Source organism: Odocoileus virginianus, chromosome 12, assembly GCF_023699985.2.
Source record: "Odocoileus virginianus isolate 20LAN1187 ecotype Illinois chromosome 12, Ovbor_1.2, whole genome shotgun sequence".
In the NCBI taxonomy this organism is placed as follows: Eukaryota; Metazoa; Chordata; class Mammalia; order Artiodactyla; family Cervidae; genus Odocoileus; species Odocoileus virginianus.
Window position 1 is genome coordinate 17,463,840 of NC_069685.1, and position 24,679 is coordinate 17,488,518.

Below are 24,679 nucleotides of genomic sequence, written 5' to 3' on the forward strand. Positions count from 1 at the left end.
ATTTTTTTTTATGGTCTCTGCTTTTTAATATGCTCTCTAGATATGTTAGCTTTTCTTCCAAGGACTAGGCTTTTAATTTCATGAAAGCAGTTACTGTCTGCAATGATTTGGAGTCAAGAAAAATAGTCTGTCACTGTTTCCATATTTTCTCCATCTATTTCCCATGAAGTGATGGAACCAGATGCCATGATCTTAGTTTTTTGAATGTTGAGTTTTAAGCCAACTTTTTCACTCTCCTCTTTCACCCTCATCAAGAGGCTCTTTAGTTCCTCTTTGCTTTCTGCCATTAGAGTGATATCACCTGCTTATCTGAAAAAGAAAGTGAAAGTCGCTCCGTGGTGTCCGACTCTGTGACCCCACTGACTATGGAATTCAATGGAATTGACTCTGGAATGTCCATGGAATTCTCTAGGCCAGAATACCAGAGTGGGTAGCCTTTCCTTTCTCCAGGGGATTTTCCCAACCAAGGCATCGAACCCAGGGCTCCCACATTGCAGGGAGATTAATATCTGAGGTTGTTGATAAAAAAAATTCTTTTAGTAGTCTTTTGTGATATAGTATCCTATTTCCAATATCATAGATAGAATTTTCCTTGTTTTTATACTTTATATAAATAAAATCATACACATAAACTGTTTTTGGGGAGAATGTGATCTAAGAATGTGATTCTAAGTAACTCAATTATAGTCTGAGGTGAATTTTTTTCTGAGTGATACTTAGGTTTGCTATCATTTCTCAGAGTTTTTTTTAGTCCAGAGAGTTGAGTCAGTATTCATTATTCAAAGATGTTTCTCTTATTGTTATGCCAACTTCCACCCCTTCTTCTAGTCCTAGGCCAAATGGTGATTCTCTAATGAAGTGTTTCTTGAATCTTCCCACCCCCCAGGGCTGATTGGGTGTTCCTTTTTTTGATGTTTTCCGCTGTACTTTGTAGTTTCCTTTATGACATTTACATTAATGTACTTGCTTTAAGTGTTTCTCCTTACTGTACTCTAAGCTGTTTGAAGGGTGAGTCCTAGCTTTATATTTTTGTGTTCTTGGCATACTGCTGTGTTTGGTATATAGTTAAGTGCTTAATAAATGTTACTGAAAGAACTGGTGTAGTAGAGAGAAGAAAGAGGTGATGTTATAGGGGAAACGTTGTCCATGGGGGAGAGGTACAATTTGAATAACCAAAGAAGAGGGCATTCCTGGTGAGAGAAGGGAACCAGCCGAAGGATAGGGAAGGGAATGAGCTTGGTCTGTGTAGTGAACAGTGAAGATGTTTGTCTTATTGGGCTATGTTTGTTTATCCTTGTATCCACCACATCTTTACTGTGTATCTGCTGCATGAAACCCCTGGTTTAGTGTATTTGAACTTGGTGCTTTGAGAAAGTAGTAAGAAGATAATATTAAGATGGTAAAGAGAAGCAAGATTTTAAGGAGCACTGAAGGAAGGCGTTAAGTGTTGGGCTTGATATGGTTCATTGGAGGTAGTAAGTGGATATCTGCTGGAAACTTATTTTCTTGATGTTTTTGTGAGGAAGGTATATAATGTGGATTGGGGGAAGAGAATTACGGAGAATATTGATCCCTTTGGTGATGCAGGTGCTTTAGAGCTGAGACCTGTTAAGACAGCTAGGAATTGGCCAAATGGGCAAACAGAGGACGGATGTCAAGAGAGAGAAGAAATAGAGAGCTGTAGACAATTGTGGTATTAAACAACCACAATGGAGGGAGTAAAAAGGGAAGATGAGGCTGGACAAGTGAGCATGGATTAGATTTGTGATTTCCATACTGGAGCATATCAGAATGAACGTTTAATAACTTCTGAAAAAGAGACCTAGACCCCTTACTTGTTCTTACTAAATCAGTATGCTTGCAAAGATTGAAATTTCATTTTGTAGGTAATGATGAACTGTTGAAGAATTTTGAGAGGGGCTTGACATTATTCAGTCTTGGATTACCCTGCTGGTGTGGTTAGATGGACTGGAAAGGAGGGGAGATTAGAGGCCAAGAGGCAAATTCTGAGGCTCTTACAACTTCAAAAAGATGATAAGGACCTCAACTAGGGCAGAGCATATGAGATTATAGAGATGAGTCAAGAGTGAGAGAGGATGATGATGATAGTGGAAAAAGAAGTCACCAATGAGTTTAGCATCTGTTTATTAGGCAACTTGTGTAGGCGATAGTATAGTTTATGGAGGTAAGCAGAGTAGGAGAGATCATACTTTTGGGGAGGTAGCAGAGAAAAAGTTCAGTTTGGGACATACTGGGTTTCTCTCACACTTTTATTCATCCCACTTAATGGCTAGTCCAGGTGCTCTGATTGATTTCTCTGGAGTTCTCTTGATTCTTCTCTTTCATTCACACCCCACATCCAGTTTGCTCTCCAATTTTGCTTCTTTTATCTACAAAAATTTCTGAAAGTTCACTGTTCACTCACCTACCACTCAGTCCTAGCCACCATCACTTCTCACCTAATTATGATATCAGCTTCCAAATTGATCTCTGTGCTTCTGCCCTTGTCCTCTTATCTGTTCTCAATCCAGCATCTGATGAATGATCCTTTTAATAATCAGGTCATCTCTCTGCATAAAATCCTTCTCCCTGGATAAAAGTCAGGGTCCTCACAGAGGGCTTTCCCTTTTCCTCTCATCCCTTTCTCTTTCCTCTCTGTCATCATCTTCTGTCTTCCTTTTACTCACTTCATTCCAGCTCTATTGCTGATATTTGAACTACTCAGGCTTATTCCCTCTTTAAGATCTTGAATTTTCCCTTTCCTTTCACTGGGAAAGTCATTGTGCCAGTCATTGGCACAGCTCATTCCTACTTTCTGAGTTTTCACACATGTGTCACTTTTTCAGTGAATTCTTCCTTGGTCACCCAGTATGAAATTGCAACCCTCTTCGTTGCTAAATATTCTCTCCCTTTGGCTCATTTGTCTCCTTAGCCTTTATCACCATCTGCACATGCGTAATACATATTTTGCTTATTTTCTTCTCTCCACACTGGAATTTAAGATGCTTAAGAATAAGGACTTGTGCTTTTAAAAAAAATTATTTATTTTTTACTGTGCTGGGTCTTCCTTGATGCACAGGCTTTTCTCTAGTTGCAGCAAGCTGGGGCTACACTCTTAGTTGTGTGTGGGTCTCTCATTGTCGTGGCGTCTCTTGTTGCAGAGCTCAGGCTCTCGGGGGCACGGGCTTCAGTAGTTGCGGCATGTGAACTCAGTAGTTGCGGCTCCCAGGGCTCTAGGGCACAGCTTCAGTAGTTGTGGCGCACAGACTTAGCTCTGTGGCTTGTGAGATCTTCCTGGATCAGGAATCAAACTCTTGTCTCCTGCATTGACAGGTGGATTCTTTACCACTCAGCTACCAGGGAAGCCCGGGACTTTTGCTTTATTCGTCACTATAACTCTCACTGAAAACTACTAGTACATAAAAGGTGCTCAATTAATATTTATTGATTGGTTGAATTAATTAATGTAGTCCTTGGAATATCCTGGAATAGATGCTTGCTGTTTAAATTTGCAGGGAAGTATAGGCAAGAAAATATCTAGTAGACAAACTGGAGCCCATAAAATGGTTTAGACTGGAAGATAGATTTGAGTGAAGCCAGGGCAGTGTCTCAGATAGTTTAGAGAGAGTGTGAAGATCTGAAGAGGACTAAGGAGGGATGGGATCCTGGAATTACCTTCCAGGACTGACTAGAGAGTTACTCTGTCCTTAGAGTTATCCAGGCAGGAACCTTAGTCTGGGCCTTGTGCTTTAGAGGTCCTCATCTGGCCTTTTTCCAGCTATACTGCTCCTGAGAGGATGAGGATTTTGAGGGACTAGTCCATCTGGAAACCATTTCTAGATCAAGCTAAGAGTATTTGTATCCCCAAATTTCCTGTCCACGTGGTCCTTCACAGGTCTCTTCCCTGATTCTCTCCTCTTAGACTGTACCACATGTATGTATCTCTGGCCTAAGGGTTGGCCAAGTGGCAGCTGTTTGCAGGCATGTAGCCAGAGGTTAGACATGTTGTTTGGGATGTCCACATGTATATATATGAGGCTCCTTGTAGTATGGAGTAGAACCAAAGATGGGATGAGAAGAAGGCAGGCTGCAGGGTGGTGGGGAGTATGGTCTTCACATTCCCCATCCCCTTCCCCCAACTGATGTTGAGTCTGAGAATGCCAAATCAGAACTTAGCCTTTTAAGTTTTTATAAAAGTATATATGTCAAGATAGTGGGATAGAATAAAATTTACTAGCCTGTTAGTTTGGTCTATAGCTTTAAAATATTTAAGCATATGGTATATGGGCTTACATTTGTACTCTTAAAAGTTCCTTGAAAACTAGGGGTGGGCCTGTAACAGGAAATTGAAAAAGAGTATCTGGAGAGGGAGAATTCAAGGTAGTTTCAAGGAGGGCATAATCAACAGTGTCAGATGTTTCAGAGACATTAAGTCCTATGAAGACAGAAATGTATCCTTTGGATTTGATAACCAGAATTAATAAAAATTTCATTTGGTGATGATGGATACCAAACTTCTGTAGAAATCAGAAAGTGGAGGCACAGTTTAAACAATTTTTTTTTTTTTTAAGTAGAACTGTATCTGAGAAAGGAAGAAACTAGAGTGGTAGCTAGAGGGTTATGCAGGGTCAGGGAGGAGTCATGTTTAAGATGAGAGGGTCTTGACTTTCCTGGCGGTCCAGTGGTTAAGACTCCATGCTTTTACTATAGTGGGCGTGGGCACATGTTGTGTGGCATGGCCAAGAAATTAAAAAAAAAAAAACAAACAGATGAGAGAGTCTTATAAATATTTGGATGTTGAGGAAAAGAACCCAGTGTTAAGAAAGAGAAAGATAACGAAACAGAAGGAATAATGAATGGAACAAGGCCTAAGATCCAGTGCATCTGTCAGCAGATCAGCTTTAGAAAACATAAGGGCTATTTGAGGAGGCTTGGAGTGTTTGGATTTGTGTGAATGGTAACTTTTGAACAGTGAGCAAAAAAAGTGAATGGCAGGAGAGTTTAACAGGCAATAATATATTAATGTTGTTCAGTAGTAGTTTTCTGGGTTAGTCTTTTTTTATTATTATTTAAAAATTTGTTTAAATTTTTAAAATTAATTATTTTTAAAAATTGAGATTAATCTTTTTAAACTTGATTTAGTACTCCTGGAGTTCTGGGGTTATACTTGCAGCCATGTGTTAAAATCCTCCTGTTGGTTGATTGAAATATAGCCCATAATGTGGGGTATAGCCTATGTATGTGGGAATCTGTTGTTATTCAGTAATTGTCATTTAGTGATGACTTAAAACTTTAAGTCTGTTAAAAAACTTTTGATTCTTCAGTAGCTTAGAAATAATTTATTATGTTCATTATAAAATGTGTGCCATCAGGCTTGGAGATGATTTGTTGTAGTAAGTACATATTGTCTGAATCACATCTATTTTGAATAAAATATTTTTAGTAGAGTTATATTAATACTGTATTTTTCCCCCCCATTAGTAGTTCCAGAGTACTGCTGGTTTATATTTTAACTCTTGCCAAGTTGTGAAACTAGTGAAGGATGCTTAGACTACTTAACATTCAAATTGTAAGTAAAATCTATTTCTGCTATTATTATCTGTATGATTAGAAAACAGAAATTGAAAATAATTGTTACCTTATGTGATAATAGTGAGATTCAATGTGATGGGATTGAGGATTTCTCTTAGTTTTTATTCTTAAGATACAAATATTTCCTATTGCATTTTCTGTTGATAAGATCAAGAAGAAGACTAATAGTACTGAATGGGTCTTAGGTAGTGAGGTGAAATTTCTGTCTTTTTTCAGGAATTTTCTATTTACAGTAGAAGTTTATGGAAATTCTTTATTATTTTATTTTCATATTTAACATAGGATGTGTTTTTAATGGAATGATTAATTAGAAATGATTATTTTCTCTTTAAATATGCTTAGTTTTTTGTGTGTGAAATTTTTGTGTGAAAAATTCTATTAAAAAGCCCTGTGATTTCTTTGTGAAATATTTAATGTTCACAAAAATCAAATAAAATGTAACCTTTTAAGAAATAATCTAATACATAAATCAAGATGATGTACATATTGCCATTCATCTCCACTAGGGGAAGAAAACTTGAATTATGTTTACTTGAAACCATTTGCTATATTGCATTTTGAACCAACAACAAAAAACTTATTGAAGAAAGAATGATAAAGTAATATTAAAGGCATTCCAAGTCATTTCACTACTTTATTTTCAAACTACTGTATTTGAAAGTATAAGTAACTCAAATTAATCTGTTTTACAGACCTTATAGAGTATACAAAATGTGAACACAAAATGAGCCTGCTACTGTAAGCAAAAGATAATTCTAATTAGTTATTTATATACCTACCTAAACAACATAAACATAAATTCATATACATAAACAAACCAAATGAGCCAAGGAAGACTGAAATATTTACAAACCAATACATCTTTTAATTTGTTAAATAGGTGAATAATTCTAGAAGTTGTCTTGGTCCAGCACATTTTATGTTTTTAGTGCATAAAACTTCTTTTAAATTTCAGAAATTTTTACCAGACTATTTCAGGAGTAATAGTACATCTTCATAAGGGGAGAAAGTTGTAACATTTTATTTCTTAGAATGTAAACATCATAAGATCGACAATGTGCAATAATAGCTTGGTAAGAACTGCAGATTGTGAACTTGACTGCTCTAAGAGGAATGCTCATTACTGCCCTCTTTTGACACGAGCTGTATAAGCCTAGCTCTTTTTTTCTCAGTTTATAAAAATGTTAAAAAATTTTATTGCAAAATAGGTTTGTGCTTTATATCCTTGTATTTCTAAAAATAATTTTTCAAACTCTTCTTTTTAGGCTCTCTGGTTAATCATCTTAAGAAGACTGGATTTCTGGATATCAACTCTACTCCTTCTCTATTGACTTTTAAAAGATGATAATGCAAACCTGTAACACTGACAATCATCCATGAACCTTTAGTTACAGTGATTGGTAGCGTTTGAAGCTTCCTCAGGGAGTAAACAATGACATCAGCAGTGGTTGACAGTGGAGGTTCTATTTTGGAGCTTCCCAGCAATGGAGTAGAAAATCAAGAGGTTAGCCATCCAATGTATTACATTTCTGTTTTGTTCATAAAATCAATGCATGAAGTAATGAATTTAATGGGAAACAGGTATTTGAGAGTAGAAATGTATAGTGCATGAGACTGTATGTCTCTGTCATGTGTCCCCATATAATTAGGTACTAGAAAGTTGAGGGAGGTAGTGCTGGGCCTGAGGTGCCTGAGTTGTTGGAGCTTCCATATCTTGGAATGAAGTAGGAGGGAAAAAAGAAAGAAGACAGTAGTGTTAGCTGAGAAATAAATGTAAATCTCTGATAAAACCCATTGTTTTGGATTTTAGAGTATATAAGTAAATACTGCACCTAAATCCCGATATTTTATTCATCTTACTTTAGAATTTTGTATCTCTTTTTGTTGTTACCGTTGTCTTTTGATTGTTCTAATTCATGTGAGAATCCGTTGTATTTTAATTACATATTATTTATACTTAAGAATTTAGATAATGTTTAAATAAGAGTAACTCGGTTTTGAAATTTTATACTTGAAGAATTTTGGAATGTTAGTGTATTTGTTTTTTTGTTGTTATTGATAACATTAAAGAATAAGAGATAGGAGTAGAAAACAACAGTACCAGAAATACATGGACTTTGAGGGCCTGGCTTTTATTCCCAACATTTGGTAAAGACTGACTATTAGGAATTATCTAAATTAAAATATAATAATACTGTCACAACAATGGTCAAATATTTGGCCAGAGATAAGATGGGAAAATAGAGGAAAAAAGTTTGTTTTTTCTACATTCTGTGAAAGATACTGCTGTTACTGGTACTTAGTATTACATCTGAGATACAAGTTAGGATGTCAGACTGTGTGTCTGGATTCTGGCGTCTGGATTCTTTTTCTCGCTTGCTTGGTGTCTCTTCAGTCTTCCGAGATAGCTATGGGCAAATTCAGTGGGTTTGTTTTCAGTGGACTTGATAATTGAAATATTCCTGTTGTATTTGAATCTAAAACTGTTTGAAAATCTACTAAGAGAAACAAAGGTAAAGAACATGTTTTATTTTCATAATCAATTCCTACTTCCTTCTTGAAATTTCACTTTCTGTATGGTCTCTTCCAAGTATGATTCATCCAGGAAATGAGGGACTCAGGATTTCTGTCCCGCCAGTATCATCCAGTACTTGCTTCTTCAGGTACTTTCTTTTTGCCCCGTGGTTTTACTTTGTTGATATTAATTCTGTGGGGGAAGCTGCTAAGAACAGTTGGCAGAATATATTTACCTTGTGGTGACTGGGTACCACCATTATGGGAAAATGAATAGAACACTTTGTTTCTGGAAGACTCTCTATACCTCCCTTCATTTACATGGAATCCCATGTGTTCATGGCTTGACAAACTGATTATTACCAAAGAAAGAATCTGACAAATGAAAATAATTTTGCCAAGACATTATTGACTAATGATTTATGCAGTATTCTTAAAAGGTGGTCATAGGCATTTTAGGAAGAGTGTCACCAGAAAGGAGGAAACTGTTCTCGGGAACTTTTTCTTCACATTATGTCCTGTGGATGCCTACTTACTTTCATTTCATTTATTCCTTCAACAAACACTAATTGACCTCTTACTGAATGTCAGTTACTTTTTTAGGCACCGGGGATAAAATATTTCAGAATGGCTGTGAAGAATAAATCAGGGCTAGAGGTAGATAGAGAATTGGTAGGATATTTTGATTAGAATGGACAAGGAAGGCTTCTCTGAGAAGGTGGCATTTTAGTGTCGACCTAATAAATAACATAAGGGATTGAGCTGTAGAAACACCTGGGGAAGAAAATTCCTAGAAGAAGGAAAAGCCACTAGTATCTGTAATATTTCCTAAGTTTTTAAAGTGAGTTTTGGAGATAGTGGTATTTGAAAGATAGAATTTTGTCTTATAAGCTACTATTCAGGAATGTATTTATAATATATATATACTACTTATACTTTAAAATGTAAGGTGGGGTGGGAAAAAAACGACCTTATTACCTTAACTTCAGAATCTGAAGAAAAAATAAATGTTTAAAATACGATGGGCAACACATTTTAAATCAATTACACCCCAAAACATTTTTTTTAATTATTAAAAAAGTGGGCATTTGGAGACTTACTAGTGATGCTTAGGCTTTATTTCTCATAATTTTATTCTTGATTATGCTTTATATAAATGTGTTTTATAAAATTAGGATAATTCTATTTCTGACAAAGCAAAAAAGTAGACTGTAATCTTATTAATGAGTGTAGATATAAAAATCATAAATAAAATAGTAATACATTTATAAAATAGTCATATATTTAAAAATCCAGTTACCAAATAGGATGTAGATACATAAGGATAATCCAATTTTAAGAAAACTATTAATATAATATATATCCCTACTAATATGACATGTGATATAGTGGTTAGGATAAAATACTTGATGAAATAGAATTTTATGAAGTTAAATATCCTTCCTGATAAAAACCCTAAATAATATAAGTGTGTATTCCCTTAACATTATTTAAAAAATATATATAAATCAAGAGCTAGAATCCTATTTAATGGTAAAATTCTGGAGTATTTTCTTTGAAATTGGAGAGAAAGTCAGTATGGGCACTACTATTATTTAATATTTTCCTGTAATCAGACAAAATAATGAAAAAAACATAACTACTAAAAAGGAGACCAAATTGCTGTTTATAGATAAGATGAGTCATCACCCAGGAAAACCAAGGGGAAATCCATGAAAACCCATTATAACTAATAAGAGTGCCTAATAGTTTGGTGGGTACAAAATTAATATAAAAATATCTTGCTTTCTTTTAAGGACTGTAATTAGCTAGAAAAAAAATCATGGAAATAAACTATTTCAGAAAATTAACAAAAATGTATAAAATGTTGAGGAATAAAAGTAAAAGATATGTAGGACTTGTTTGAAGCAAACTAATTAATGACACTTAAGTAGACTTTAATAAACAAAGAGATATAGTTTGTATTTGGGTAAGAGAAATGGGAATGGTCAGTATTGTGGAGGATGTCAGTCCTCCAATTAATCTATATATTTAATTCCATCTCTATCAGATGTTAAGGCCAGTTGGGAGAAATTGATCATATGGGCCTAAAGATTGTATGGAAGAATAAACATAGAGGAGTAGCCAGAGCAGTTTTTGAGAAGGAAATACATAGCAGGTAGGTCTCATAGAAATGGGGAATTAATGCAGAAAAGATAAAAAAGGATTTAGGTATATTTAAAAAACAAAATGAATGCAAGTTTTAGAGAGCATCTGCTTCCAGACAAAGAAGATTGAGACTTCTTCCACTTCAGGTTGTGATGGAACAACTGAAACCAGACTTATACTCCAACCATAAACAACTAGGAAAATGAACAAAACATATGAACCCACAGTTTTTATTTGTGCTATGGTCTTGAATGTTTGTGAACCCCTCAAAATTCATATGTTGAATCCAAACTTCCAAAGATGATTATCGTTAGGAAGGTATTAGGAAGTAGGGCTTTAGGAAGGTGATTAGGTAATGAGGAAGGAACCTTTATAACTGGGGTCAATACTTTTATAAGAGGCTCTAGGGGAAAAAAAAGGCTCTAGAGAGACCCCTTGCCCTTTCTGCCATGTGAGAACAAAAGAAGTAGTCTGTGACTTGGAAGAAGGCCCCCACTCAGTCATTCTGGTACCCTGATCTTGGATTTCCAGCCTCCAGAACTGTGAGCAATAAATTTCTGCTGTTTTTCAGTCACCTGATCTGGTATTTGTTATAGTAACATGAATGGATTAAGACAGTTGGACCACAGACAGTGCAGGACTGTTCTTCCTGAGAAACGATTGCACTGGCTTACTGCTTGGACCTACTTTCTGGACCAAAACATGGGAAGGAGAAATCCAAGCAGAATGTGACAGTCTCACTGTATCAAGGAACCAAAATTCAGAATTTGGAGAGGCTAATGCAACTAAAAATGGGAAAACAATGGAATAGGTGGGGAAACAATGGAATAGATGGGGAAACATGGAAATAATGCAACTAATAGATAAGAAAACAAATAGATGGGAAAACTGGAAACAGTGACAGACTTTATTTTTTTGGGCTCCAGAATCACTGCAGATGGTGATTACAGCCATGAAATTAAAAAACACTTGCTCCAAAAACAAAAAAGAAAAAACACTTGCTCCTTGGAAGAAAAGCTATGACCAACCTAGACACCATATTAAAAAGCAGAGACATTACTTTGCCAACAAAGGTCCACCTAGTCAAAGCTATGGTTTTTCCAGTAGTCATGTGTGGATGTGAGAGCTGGACTATAAAGAAAGCTGAGTGCCGAAGAATTGATGGTTTGGACTGTGGTGTTGGAGAAGACTCTTGAGAGTCCCTTGGACTACAAGGAGATCCAACCAGTTAATCCTGAATGAAATCAGTCCTGAATATTCATTGAAAGGACTGATGCTGAAGCTGAAACTCCAATACTTTGACCACCTGATGCAAAGAACTGACTCATTGGAAAGACCCTGATTCTGGGAAAGATTGAGGGCAGGAGGAGAAGGGATTGATGGAGGATGAGATGGTTGGATGGCATCACCGACTCAATGGACATGAATTTGAGCAAAGCTCTGGGAGTTGATGATGGACGGGGAAGCCTGGCATGCTGCAGTCCATGGAGTGGCAAAGAGTCAGACATGACTGAGCGACTGAACTGAATGCGGCTAATTTGAGGGGCAGGGTATCTGAAAGGAAGAACCTGCCCAGAGGAGGAACACAGAATTCAGCCTTTGGTTCCCCCTAGTCTTTGGCTGAATGAGCTCCCAGGTATAGTAAGAAACTCCATGAAGCCAGGTAAAGGATGATCAGAAAGGTGTAAACTCAGGAACCTACTGAAAAAAATCTACATAGTTCACTCAGGGCTGGAAGATGCTAGAGTTTCAACCAGTTGGAAAAGAGAGTTTTTGTTAACTGCCCAGGGCCCTCATTAGAGATTCCAGAAGGGTCATGCCTATATAAGTGGAACTAAACTAGCTCTGCAATAAAGGGGAGTCCAAACTTGCTCTAGAAAGATTTCAAAATAAGCCTTGAAAATTGATCCACAAGTAACATAACTGTCATAGTAAACATTATTAAAATAAGACAGCAATGTGTAAATTTCACCCAATGATGTAAATTTTACATATGAAATACCCAATCATGTTAAATGCAAGGATGCAGGAATAATATAACTTAAAACTTGGAGAAAAATTTGTCAGTGAAAATAAATAGAAATGATAGATAGGTAATTAAGAGATAAAATTTCAAAACAACTATTACAGATATGCTCAAGAAAGATAAAGAGAACATGAATCTCAGAGGAGAGATTTAAATGACATAAAAGAACCAAGTGAAACTTCTAGAAATGAAATCTATCCTATATGAAAAGAAAAATTCACTGTATAGGATTACAAATAAATTAGGTACTGCATAAGAAAAGACCAGTGAATTTGAAGGATAGAAACTATATCATGAAGTGCACAAAGACTGAAAAAAGAAGAAAAGGTGAACAAAGACTTGGTTACCTGTGGGACAATATCCAGTTGTCTAACATAATGTAATTGGAGTCCCAGAATGAGAGAAGGGAACATAAAAAGCATGTAAAGAAATAATGGCTATAAAATTTCCCAAGTTTGATGAAAATATAAATCCACAGATCTGAGAAGGGGCTTCCCTGGTAGCTCAGCTGGCAAAGAATCTGCCTGCAATGCAGGAGACTCTGGATTGATTCCTGGGTCGGGAAGATCCTGTGGAGGAAGGGATAGGCTATCCACTCCAGTATTCATGGGCTTCCCTCCTGGCTCAGACAGTAAAGTATTTGCCTGCAATGCAGGAGACCTGGGTTTGATTCCTGGGTTGGGAAGATCCTCTGGAGGAGGGCATGGCAACCCACTCCAGCATCTTGCCTGGAGAATCCCTGTGGACAGAGGAGCCTGGTGGGCTACAGTCCAGGGGGTCACAAAGAGATGGACATGACTGGGCAACTAAGCACAGCACAGATCTAAGAATCTTAAACTCTAAACAGGATAAAGCAGAGAGGAAACAGACTGAGGTACATCATAATAAAGCTGCTGAAAGCAAACTTCAAAAAGAAAATCTTAAAAGCTTCTAGAGAACTTCTCCTTATTGAGAGGAGTGTGGCCTTCTCTCACACCATGGCTTGTGCTCATTCATTGATACAAGTACTCCAAAAAGGGGGAGTCATCTGGAAAAATGCCTCTTTTCTTGCTGTGTTCAGGTCTCCGGTTTGACCAGATACTGTGTACTTTACTCACAGCAACTTGCACAAAATAATGGACAGCTCTATGCTGTCAGTGAATTAGCAGGTCATCAAATCAGTTCTGAGTCTTGGGCCACTGGCAGAGCTGTGACTCCATTTCCCAGAGTTTGAGGTGGTGGGACTCACTGTTCTGGCCAGGGAGCTTTTGGAAATATATGTTGTGGAGGCCACATGTTTGCGCTAATCAAGGCCTGGTGATGTTGGCACTTCAGACTGAACACAATGCAGAAGTGATACTCTGCTCTGCACTGGCTGCCTCAGCGTTACCAGCGCTGGTTGGGTCATCTTATTGAGGAAGTTCCTGAACTTGCTTTGGTGGCTGAAGATAAAGTTGAAGGCTACAAGAAGACCAAGGAGATTGTTTTGCTTCTGAAGAAACTTAAGGCTTGGAATGATATCAAAAAGATCTGTGCTTCTCAATGAATGAGAACTGGCAAAGGCAAAATGAGAAGCTGTCACTGTATCCAGCACAGGGAACCCTGCGTCTTCTTTAATGAGGACAGTGAAATCATCAAGGCCTTCAGAGACATCCCTGAAATGACTCTGCTTAGTGTAAGCAAACCCAGTATTTGAAACTTACTCCTGGTAGGCATGCGGGATGTTTCTGTATTTGGACTGAAAGTGCTTTCCACAAGTTAGATGAGCTGTTTGGCACTTGGTGTAAAGAGTAACTGCAAACTCCCCATTCACAAGATGCTTAATATAGACCTTTGCAGAACGTTAAAAACCCCAGAGATCCAGAGAGCTCTCCAAGCACCTCATAGGAAGACTCACTGCAAAGGCCTGAAGAAGAATCCACTGAAGAACTTGAGAATCACATTGAAGCTACTAAACTCATATTCACAGACCATGTGCCAGAATACCATTCTTCTCCCGACCAAGAACCACAAAATTCAGGTGGACAGCAGCAGCATTAGAAGCCAGATCAGATGAAGAGGGGATTCCAGGCAAGAAGACTGTGGTGGAGAAGAAAGGAAAGAATTTGGCTCTTGGCATTAAGAAGCAGAAGCTTTGAGGGGAAAAAGCTGCAGTGAAAAACAAAACACAACAAAAACCCAGCGACTGAAAGGAAACCCACAAAAAGGAAGCCCAACACAGAAGAAAAGAAGTCTGCTGGATAAACTCAAATTTGTTTATTCTGTAAAGGTCAAATCATTTTGGACAGTTAATTTTGAGTAAAGACCCTATCAAAGAGGTAATGAGAAGCATGGAGGAAAAAGGCTTCCAGAGGAAAAAATTCATTACCTACAGAAGAATGAAGATATGACTACAGATATCTTTATTAGAACTATGCAAGTCAGAAGATAATAGCTTCCTTAAATTTCACAAAACTAAAACTTGTGAATCTACAATTACATATCCAGTGAAAATGTCCTTCAGAGTGAAGTTTTTCTCAGCCCAACAAAAGCTGAGAGCATTTATCACCAACGAATGTGTATTATAAGAAATGTTAAAGGAAGATCTTTAGGCAGAAGGAAAATGATACCAAATTAAAGCATATGTACATAAATTTATACGTAAAGCTAGAGAAATAGTTAATGTTCAGGTAAATACTTTCTAAAATTTGTTTTAAATTTTTTAAAAAGATAATTGTTTAAGACAAAAATAACTGAATTATATAGATATGTATGTATATAATAGCTGAATTGTGGGGTTTGCAATGTGAAGAAGCAAAAGAAGTGAATGTATGACAACAGTCGAACAAAGGATGGGAGGCAGTGCTGTAAGCTTTTTACATTAAGCATTGTTGGATATAAACTGTAATCTGTTAGGAAGCCTATTGTAAGATCTGTGCTGTGCTGTGCTTAGTCGCTCAGTCCTGTCTGACTCTTTGTGACCCCATTAACTGTAGCCCACCAGGCTCCTCTGTCCATGGGGCTTTCCAGGCAAGAATACTGGAGTGGTTGCCATGCCCCCTCCCTCAGGGCATCTTCCCAACCCAGGGATCGAACCCAGGTCTCCCACATTGCAGATGGATTCTTTACCAGCTGAGCCACCAGGGAAGCCCATTGTAAGATTTAGTGCACCACTAAAAAATAAAGAAATATAGATAGTAAGCCATTACTATATATAAATTAAATAGAATTAAAATGGATACTAAAAAAATTCTTAATTCAAAACAAGACTGAGAATGAAAGGAACAAGGAATAAATGAAGTAAATAACAGAGCAGTTGGTAGATTTAAACCTTGTTTTATTGATAATATTAAATGTAAGTATTCTAAAAAGCCCAATTTAAATGAAGATATTGTTTAAAATGCAGATTAGATTTTTTAAAAAGCCAAATCTGTTGGTTTCATGCAAAGAACTCATTTTAAGTATAACTACACAGTTTAAAAGTGAAAGTATAGATACAGATAATACCATGCAAATATTAATCATAAAACAAGGTGAAGTGGTTTCAGGACAAGACCAGGGATAAAGATAGACATTTCATAAATGATAAAAGGACCATCTTCTCAAGAAGACTTAACAGTCCTAAATGTTTTGCATTCAACATGAGAGCTTCAAAATACATAAAACATAAACTGATAGAACTGAAAAGAACTGATAGAACTGAAAGAATAGATAAATCCACAGTATTAGTCAGAATTTGCAGCATTCCTCACTTACTAATTGATAGATCGATTAGAAAAGTAATGAGGATATCAAAAACTTGAATAACAGTATGAGCTAACTTCACCTAATGGACTTCTATGAAGCACTGTGCCTAACAGTATTAGAATACATATTCAAGTGCACATGGACAGTAAGTGAAAGTAGATCATATGCTGGGTTGCACATCTCAGTAATTTTAAAAACTTTCAAAGGATCAAAATTATGTAGAGAAAGTGTGACCAAAGCAGGATTATATTAGAAATTAACAAAAAAAATGATTGCAAAAATTTTTAATACTTGCATCTTAAATAGTCTACTTCTATATTAATGTAACCCATGGATTAAAGAATAAATCACAAGAGAAAGTAGATGTTCAAACTGAATGAACATGAAAGCACAGTATATCAAGTTTGAGGGATGAAGCCAAAGTGGTGCTTAGAGGAAAGTTTATAGTTTCATATATTTACTTTGGAAAAGGAAAAAATCAATCGTAAGGTTTTGCCTCAACAAGCTAGAATATGAAGATCAAATCAAATCCAAAGTAGAAGGAACAAAGTAATAAAAATAAAAACAAAATCAATGAAGTTGAAAGTGGACAATCTCTTAAGTAGACTGCATAAGAAAAAGGCAAAATACACTAATATCAAGAATGAAAGATACATTATTATAGACAGTAAACATTAAGAAGAACTTTAGGCCAATAAGTTTGATAACTTAGATGAAATGGGCCAATTCCTTGAAAGTCATTCCAAAAGGAAAAGCAGGCCTGCATAGCCCTCTATCTTTTAAATAAGAAATCTTTTAAAAAGATATCTTTTACTTAAGAAGTCTTTTAAAAGTATCTTTTAAATAAGATATTTAAGTAACCTTTGGATTTGTAGTCAAGGTCTTTCCTGCAAAGAAAACTACAGAGCTAAATGGCTTTCTTGATCTGCTAAATGTTTATGGAAGAAGTAATACCCATTCTACACAACTCTTTTAGAAAATAGAGGACAAGAGAATTTTATGAGGTCAGTATTATCCTCAAGACCAGACAGATTTTACAGGAAAAGAAAACTACATGTCCATATTCTTCATGAACATAATCAAACATTCTTGATAAAATACTTGCAATCAAATCCCGGGGCATATAAAAGGGATCATATGTCTCAAATGGGGTTTATCCCAGGGAGGTAGGTTTAATCAATTAGTGTAATTTTCCATGTTAACAAAGGAAAATGGAAAAATCATGTGATCGTATCAGTAGCAGCTTAAAGCCCATTTGCTAAAAGCCAACACCTATTGTACAAATTCCATAAACTAGTCATAAAGGGCCGCTTTCTTAGTCTGGTAAGTACATATGTGAAAAACCCACAGTAAACATACTTAATGGAAAAGGACGATGTTTTCCTTTTAAGGTTGAGAACAAGTCAAGGGTGTCTGCTCTAACCACTTCTGTTCAACACTGCACTTGCAAAATTGGTACAGGGCAAGAAAAATAAAAGACTTACAGATCGGAAAAGAAGAAATAAAACTGTCTTGATTGCTAAATGATGCAATCATATACATAGAAACTCCTAAGAACTCTGTGCAACTGTTAATAAGTAAATGTAGAATAGGTGTCTATGTAAAAATCAGTTGTATTTATATATTCTGGCAAAGTGCAATTCAGAAAGTAAATTTAAAAAGTAGTACTATTTAACAGCAGCATAAGACCAAAGGGTTAAGTTTAATGAAATCTGTACATAGAAAACTACAAAATACTGTTGAGACAAATTTAGTTCAGTTTAGTTGCTCAGTCGTGTTCAACTCTTTGTGACCCCATGGGCTACAGCATGCCAGACTTCCCTGTCCATCACCAACTCCCAGACCTTGCTCAAACTCATGTCCATCGAGTTGGTGATGCCATCAACCATCTCATCCTCTGTTATCCCCTTCTGCTCCTGCCTTCAATCTTTCCCAGCATCAGGGTCTCTTCCAATGAGTCAGTTCTTCACATTAGGTGGCCAAAGTATTGCAGTTTCAGCTTCAGCATCAGTCCTTCCAATGAATATTCAGGGCTGATTTCCCTTAGGATTGACTGGTTGGATCTCCTTGCAGTCCAAGGGACTCTCGAGTCTTCTCCAACACCACAGTTCAAAAGCATCAATTCTTCAGCGCTCAGCTTTCTTTATAGTCCAACTCTCATATCTATACATGACTACTGGAAAAACCGTAGCTTTGACTAGATGGAACTTGGTTGGCAAAGTATGCCTCTGCTTTTTAATATGGTGTCTAGGTGGGTCATAGCTTTTCTTCCAAGGAGCAAGTGTCTTTTAATTTCATGGCTGCAATCACCATCTGCAGTGATTCTGGAGCCCCCCAAAAAATAGTCTGTCACTGTTTCCATTGTTTCCCCATCTATTTGTCATGAAGTGATTGGACCGGATGCCATGATTTTAGTTTTTTGAATGTTTTGTTTTTAGCCAGCTTTTTCTCTCTCCTCTTTCACTTTCATCAAGAGGCTTGGTTCCTCTTTGCTTTCTGCCATGAGGGTGTTGTCATCTGCATATCTGAGGTTATTGATAATTCTCCTGGCAATCTTGACTCCAGCTTGTGCTTCATCCAGCCTGGTATTTCACATGATGTACTCTGCACATGAGTTAAATAAGCAAGGCGATAATATACAGCCTTGACGTACTCCTTTCCCAATTTGGAGCCAGTCTGTTATTCCATGTCTGGTTCTAACTGCTGCTTCTTGACCTGCATATAGATTTCTAGGAGGCAGGTAAAGTGGTCTGGTATTCCCATCTCTTTCAGAATTTTCCAGTTTGTTGTGATCCACACAGTCAAAGGCTTTGGCATAGTCAATAAAGCAGAAGTAGATATTTTTCTGGAACTCTCTTGCTTTTTCTATGATCCAGTGGCTGTTGGCAGTTTGATCTCTGGTTCCTTTGTGTTTTCTAAATTCAGCTTGAACATCTGGAATTTCTTGGTTCATGTACGGTTGAAGCCTGGCTTGAAGAATTTTGAGCATTACTTTGCTAGTGTGTGAGATGAGTGCATTTGTGCAGTAGTTTGAACATTCTTTGGCATTGCCTTTTTTTAAGATTGGAATGAAAACTGACCTTTTCCAGTCCTGTGACCACTGCTGAGTTTTCCAAATTTGCTGGCATATTGAGTGCAGCACTTTAACAGCATTATCTTTTAGGATTTGAAATAGCTCAGCTGGGTATTCAATCACCTCCACTAGCTTTGTTCGTAGTGTTGCTTCCTAAGGCCCTGTTGATTTCTCATTCCAGGATGTCTGGCTCTAAGTGAGTGATCACACCATGGTGGTTATCTGGGTCATGAAGATTTTTTTTGTATAGTTCTTCTTTGTATTCTTGCCATCTCTTCTTAATCTCTTCAGTTTCTGTTAGGTCCATACCATTTCTGTCCTTTATTATGCTCATCTTTGCCTGAAATGTTCCCTTGGTATCTCTCATTTTCTTAAGAGATCTCTAGTCTTTCCTGTTCTGCTGTTTTCCTCTATTTCTTTGCATTGATCACAGAGGAAAGCTTTCTTATCTCTCCTTGCTCTCCTTGAGAGAAATTAAACACCTGAATAAATGGAGGAATATAACATAGGTGTGGATCAGAAGATTTATGGTTTAAGAACAGAGTTGGAGGGCTTACATACCTGATTTAAAGACTTACTGTTAAGATCCAGTAATTGAGATAATGTGGTGTTGGTATACTGACAGACCTGAGGATCAGTGGAACATCGCATAGTCCCGTGTAAGACTGATGGATTTTCAGTAATGGTGCTAATGTAATTCAGTGGAGAAAGGATAGTCATTTTAACAGATGAGGTGAAACAACTATATCCCTATGCAAATAAATGAACTACAGTCCTTTCTTGCATCATACACAGTGACAAACTCCAAATGTATTATATAATTAAATGTTTAAATAGTGTAAATGGAGAAAAATGAGGAAATTTTCTCAGCCTTGAAACAGGCAATAATTCCTTAGATTGAATATAAAACACATAAACCTTAAAAGAAAAAAATGATAAAATTCATTTAAATGAAAAGCTTCTATTCCTTAAAAATATCCCATTAATAAAATGAAAGGGCAGGAATTCCCTGGTGGTCCATTGATTAGGATTACGGGCTTCCACTGCAGGGGGTTCAGGTTCTATCCCTGGTGTGGAACTAAGATCCTTTATGCTGTGTGGTGAGGGGGAGGGAGGGAAAGGCAAACCGAAGATTGGAAAGGAGTTTACAGCACATAACCTGTATTCAGAATATATAGAAGGACTTATATTCAGATGATATATAATAATAAGTTGGGGATAATCCATTAAAATTAGAAAAAGACTTGAGCTGATAACTATATGAATGGCTAATAAGTACACTTTTAAAATGCACAATATTATTAGCCATCAGGGAAACACAAAGTGAAAACACAAGGAAATACTACTACGTAGAGAATGGTGAAAATTGCAGAGCATGTTTGGAGAGGAACTGGAACTGAACCTTTCATACGTTACTAGTGGGAATGTAAAACAATGTGACCACTTTGCAAAATAATTTGACAGTCCTTTTAAAACTAGATGTACAATTACCATATGATCTGGTAATTTGATTTGTAGGTAAATATTTAATGGAAAAGGAGGGAGAGGAGCAGCAAGACATTAATAGGAGTATTGCTGCTGTTTAGTCACTAAGTCGTGGCCAACTCTTTGTGACCCCATGGACTGTAGCCTGCCAAGCTTCTCTGTCCATGGGATTTTCCAGGCAAGATTACTGGAGTGGGCTGCCATGCACTTCTCCAGGGGATCTTTCTGACCCAGAGACTGAGCCTGTGTCTCCTGCTTAGCAGGCAAATTCTTTACCACTGAGCCACCTGGGAAGCCCCAATAGAAGTGTTAAAACCCTGTGTAGAGAGGTCTGTCAGTACAGTGGGAGCCTCAGCAATAAAAAGAAATGGTCTACTGAACACGCAATGACAAGTATAAATCTTAACATTATGCGAGCTCAAAGAACTCAAATACAAAAGAGCAAAGCTGTTGACTTCATATGTATGAAAGTTTAGAAAAAGAAAATTTATAGAGATAGAAAGATCTGTGATTGTCCACGTGGGTGGATGGGGGAGTATGTGGTGGTATGGTGGTGATTGTGAGAGTTAGACTGGTATGAGGGGTGCAAGGGAACCTCCTGGGGTGATAGAAGTATTCTATTTCTTGATGGTGATGATCGTTACAGGAATTTCTACATTTACAGAAATCCATAGAACTGTACACTTAAAATGGTTGCATTTTATTTACATAAAAATACATCGGTAAAGTTGATTAAATAATTTATTTTATTAGTTGAGATATATTATCCTGCAAGTTTTATAATACTGAAATGATATTTCTGTTTAAATTACCCCTATACATTTTAATATATATATCTTTTAGTAATTGTTATTTTTCCTTTGTTTTTTCATTTGTTCTCTTTTTTTGTCATTGTTATATTTAAATGGGAAAAAAAGTATTTTGATTTTTCTTATACAGGATTATTGTAAAAAACAAATTCAGATACACTCAGAAATGAAAATTCCTTTTATCTTCTCACCTGTCTTTCAGTGTTATTAATAGTTGGAGGTATATTCTTCAGATTTTTTAAAACATATGTAAAACAAATATGTTTATAAATAGAATCATACAGAAGGACTGTTCTGTTAATCATTTCCCTCTGACTTATTTGTATCATTATTTGAACCAAACTACAAGTCCTTAAAATGACAGTTTGGTTTATATGAGGTGTATATTGTTGAGGAGGATACAGTAATTGACTCTTGATATAAAAATGGGCTCTTGATCTCAGTCCTCTTAGTGTCTTGTCAAGGAGTTGGATATGTAAACAGGTAATTATAATACAGGATAATGTACAGTGGTGATAATAGGGAAACAACTTTTTCTAGAAGTATTTGGTATGGAAAAATTGATTCAGATTAGAGGATTGTAGAAGATCCTGTGGATCTGTGCCCTGAGTGGATAAAAAGGATTTGGACAGATAATGGAAGCAAAAAATCATGGAAATTTCACTTTTGGGAACAGTAGACACTTACTGTGTCACAGTTCTGCAGGCTAGGAGTTTGACAACAAGGTTGGCGGAGTTGATTCTTTCTGAGGGCTGCGAGAGAGAATGTCTCCCACGCCTCTTTGTTAGCTTTTGGCAGCTTCAGGTGTTCCTTGGCTTGGAGTTGGTCTCCCTGTGTCCGACTCTCTGCAGCCCCAAGCAGGGCAGCCCACCAGGCTCCTCCGCCCATAGGATTCTCTAGGCAAGAATATAGGAGTGGGTAGCCATTCCCTTCTTCAGGGGACCTTCCTGACCCAGGGATCGAACCCAGGTTTCCTGCATTGCAGTCAAGTTCTTAACCGTCTGCCCATGCTTCTCATTAATCACTCTTATTTAACTGGGTGGAGCTGTCAGTAGGCTGTGATTATAAAGCTGATCAAGAAGCATGATCAGCATGAAGATTCAACTGTCACTGTATCCAATTGGTGAAAAAGAATTTTTTTCTAATGTTTAAAAGTTGGACTCATTTCTTGCCTTATACACAGTTAATTCAAGGTTAATATTCAATATGTACTTTCTTTTTAAAAATTCACCGTTATCTTTGCTTTGTAATTTATTTAAAAAATTTGTGCAATATTTTACACAAAATGAAGAGTATATAAGATATTATGTTTCAATTTAAGAGTAACAAAAAGAGGACATATGATCTATCATGCAGGTTAAAAAACAGAAATTATTGGCATTTTAGAACACTAAGTGTGCCGCACCTCCTGTCCCCATTCCTGTTCCCTGAGGTGCCATGATCCTGACTTAATGTGCTAACAGTCTTTTACTTTTCTTTATAGTTTTATTCTCTCTGGATATCTCCTAGACAACACATTATTTACTTTGAGAAAATGCATAGTGTACTTGGCTTTAGAGTTAGGAAGGGACAGCATTACCATAGTTAGTAAAAGCTTCTGGGAGACAGGCTGACCAGCCTGACATCGGATTCACTGAACTTACAGAGATTCTACTTAGGTAACCCGTAAGCAGTGTAACGAGTTAGTCCTGGAAACATAAGGCCACCTTGATCAGATATATGGCAGTGCTAGGGTATGGGCTCGGTATTGCAGCCTTCTTCAATAGGTATGTGATCATATGGAAAGAGTGCTATTGTGCCATTGTTTATTTTTGATTTTTGAGCTCTTTGTGGTCTTCCAAAACTTAGGAGTAGATTAAATAAAGCAGAATACATCTGGGAGGTTCTCAGCTGATCAGGTAGCAAGGGAAGGTGGGGTGAGTAAATATATCAAGACAAGCCAAATATAAATAAAAATCTGGAATAGGCTTATGGGCATCCTTTCCTTAGGGACCAGTGTCAGTGGTCATCTTGGTGATGACAGTTTATCCTGTTGTCTCAGGAGTTACTTTGCTACAACTGAATTAGTTGCCCTTCAGATGCAGTGCACAGCAGGCATCCTGGAACCTCTCTGCACAATCCGATCCTCCTAAACACTGCTGTTGCCTCTCTCCCGTATTAGACCTTCTGTATTCTAGGTTATCATCTTTATTAAACTTTTACTTTTTTAGTGGAATATACTCTCCAGTTTCTTCTTGAGAAAAGATGCAGGGAAGGTAAACATTTTGAGATCTTTCATGTCTGAGAGAATATCTTTACTTTTTCATAAGATGGTTTGGGTGCAGAATTCTAGATTGGAAATAATTTTCCTTTATAATTTTGAAGAAATGGTTCCATTGTCATCCATCTTCCTTCCAGTATGACTGTGGAGAAGACTGAAGTCTGAGTCTTGATTCTTTGTATATGACCTGTATTTTCTTTCAAGAATCTTATAGAATCCTCTTTTTGTTCCTTAATTGTGATATTCACAGTGGTATGCCTCAGTGTCGGTCTCATTCTTTGTTTATACTTAACACTTGGTAGATGTTTTTAAATGGTCACCTCATATCCTTCCATACTAGGAAAATTTCTGAAATTCTTTTATTTCTTTCCAACTTTTTTCTTCCCTGTTTTCTTTTTCTGAAACTCCTGTTATTCAGGAGCTTGGTATTTATCATTGGTCATCTTGGACTGATCCTCTAGTAGTGTTCCCGTTTCTCTCCTCTTTTTTCTCTGGTTCCTGGAAGACTGCCTCAGTTTTATCCTCCGTGCCTCATTTTAGCTATTGTGTTTTTAATTTCTCAGAACTCTTTGTTTTTTAATGTTCTTTATTAAATTGTATTTTGTTCCTGCTTTTTGGATATATCTTCTCTTATTTCTGTGAAGAATGTAAATTTATAAATGTATATGTAAGTAAATGGTATGCTTTGTGTTAGAGGTTTTTGGTTGGATGACTAGTAATACTTGGCTGTCTGCTCATGGTTAAAAGTGGAGGACTAAGAAGCTGATTGGGAACTCTACTTTGGGTACAGAATTGATACTAGTAAATGTGCCTATGTACCTCAAAGATGCTCTTGTTTTTCTCTCTCCAGAAAGTAACTCTCGAATCTTCTGCTGAGGTGGGGAAGGGCCGGTTGCCTAGCATCATGGAGAAGGGAGCAGGTCTAGGAATAAAAGTGCTTTTCAAACAACTTTAATGGAATCTTCCTTGTTTTAACCCCCCTCTTCTTTCTCCACCACCTGCTGCTCCTCTATTTCCAGAAGTAATTGGTATTGCCTTCTGTGGATTCTCCAGTGTAAAGTGTGTTG

General features: G+C 36.8%; 1 protein-coding gene and 1 pseudogene across 7 annotated transcripts in view; both read left to right on the forward strand.

Annotated features, from left to right (window-relative positions):
* Positions 1 to 24,679, forward strand: part of ELF2 (E74 like ETS transcription factor 2) — a 93,239-nt gene that overhangs the window by 19,310 nt on the left and 49,250 nt on the right. For 5 of the 7 annotated variants that reach the window (XM_020908537.2, XM_020908543.2, XM_020908542.2 and 2 more), the window contains exons 2-3: positions 5,482 to 5,569; positions 6,858 to 7,096. In XM_020908537.2, coding sequence (XP_020764196.1) covers positions 7,025 to 7,096 — 72 coding nt within the window. In that variant the 5' untranslated portion in view covers positions 5,482 to 5,569; positions 6,858 to 7,024. Of the gene's footprint in view, positions 1 to 3,333; positions 3,427 to 5,481; positions 5,570 to 6,857; positions 7,097 to 24,462; positions 24,634 to 24,679 lie in introns of those variants that run through there. The other 2 variants (XM_020908539.2, XM_070474843.1) reach the window with 2 other exon arrangements.
* On the forward strand, positions 7,103 to 17,862 carry LOC139037741 (large ribosomal subunit protein uL4 pseudogene; annotated as a pseudogene).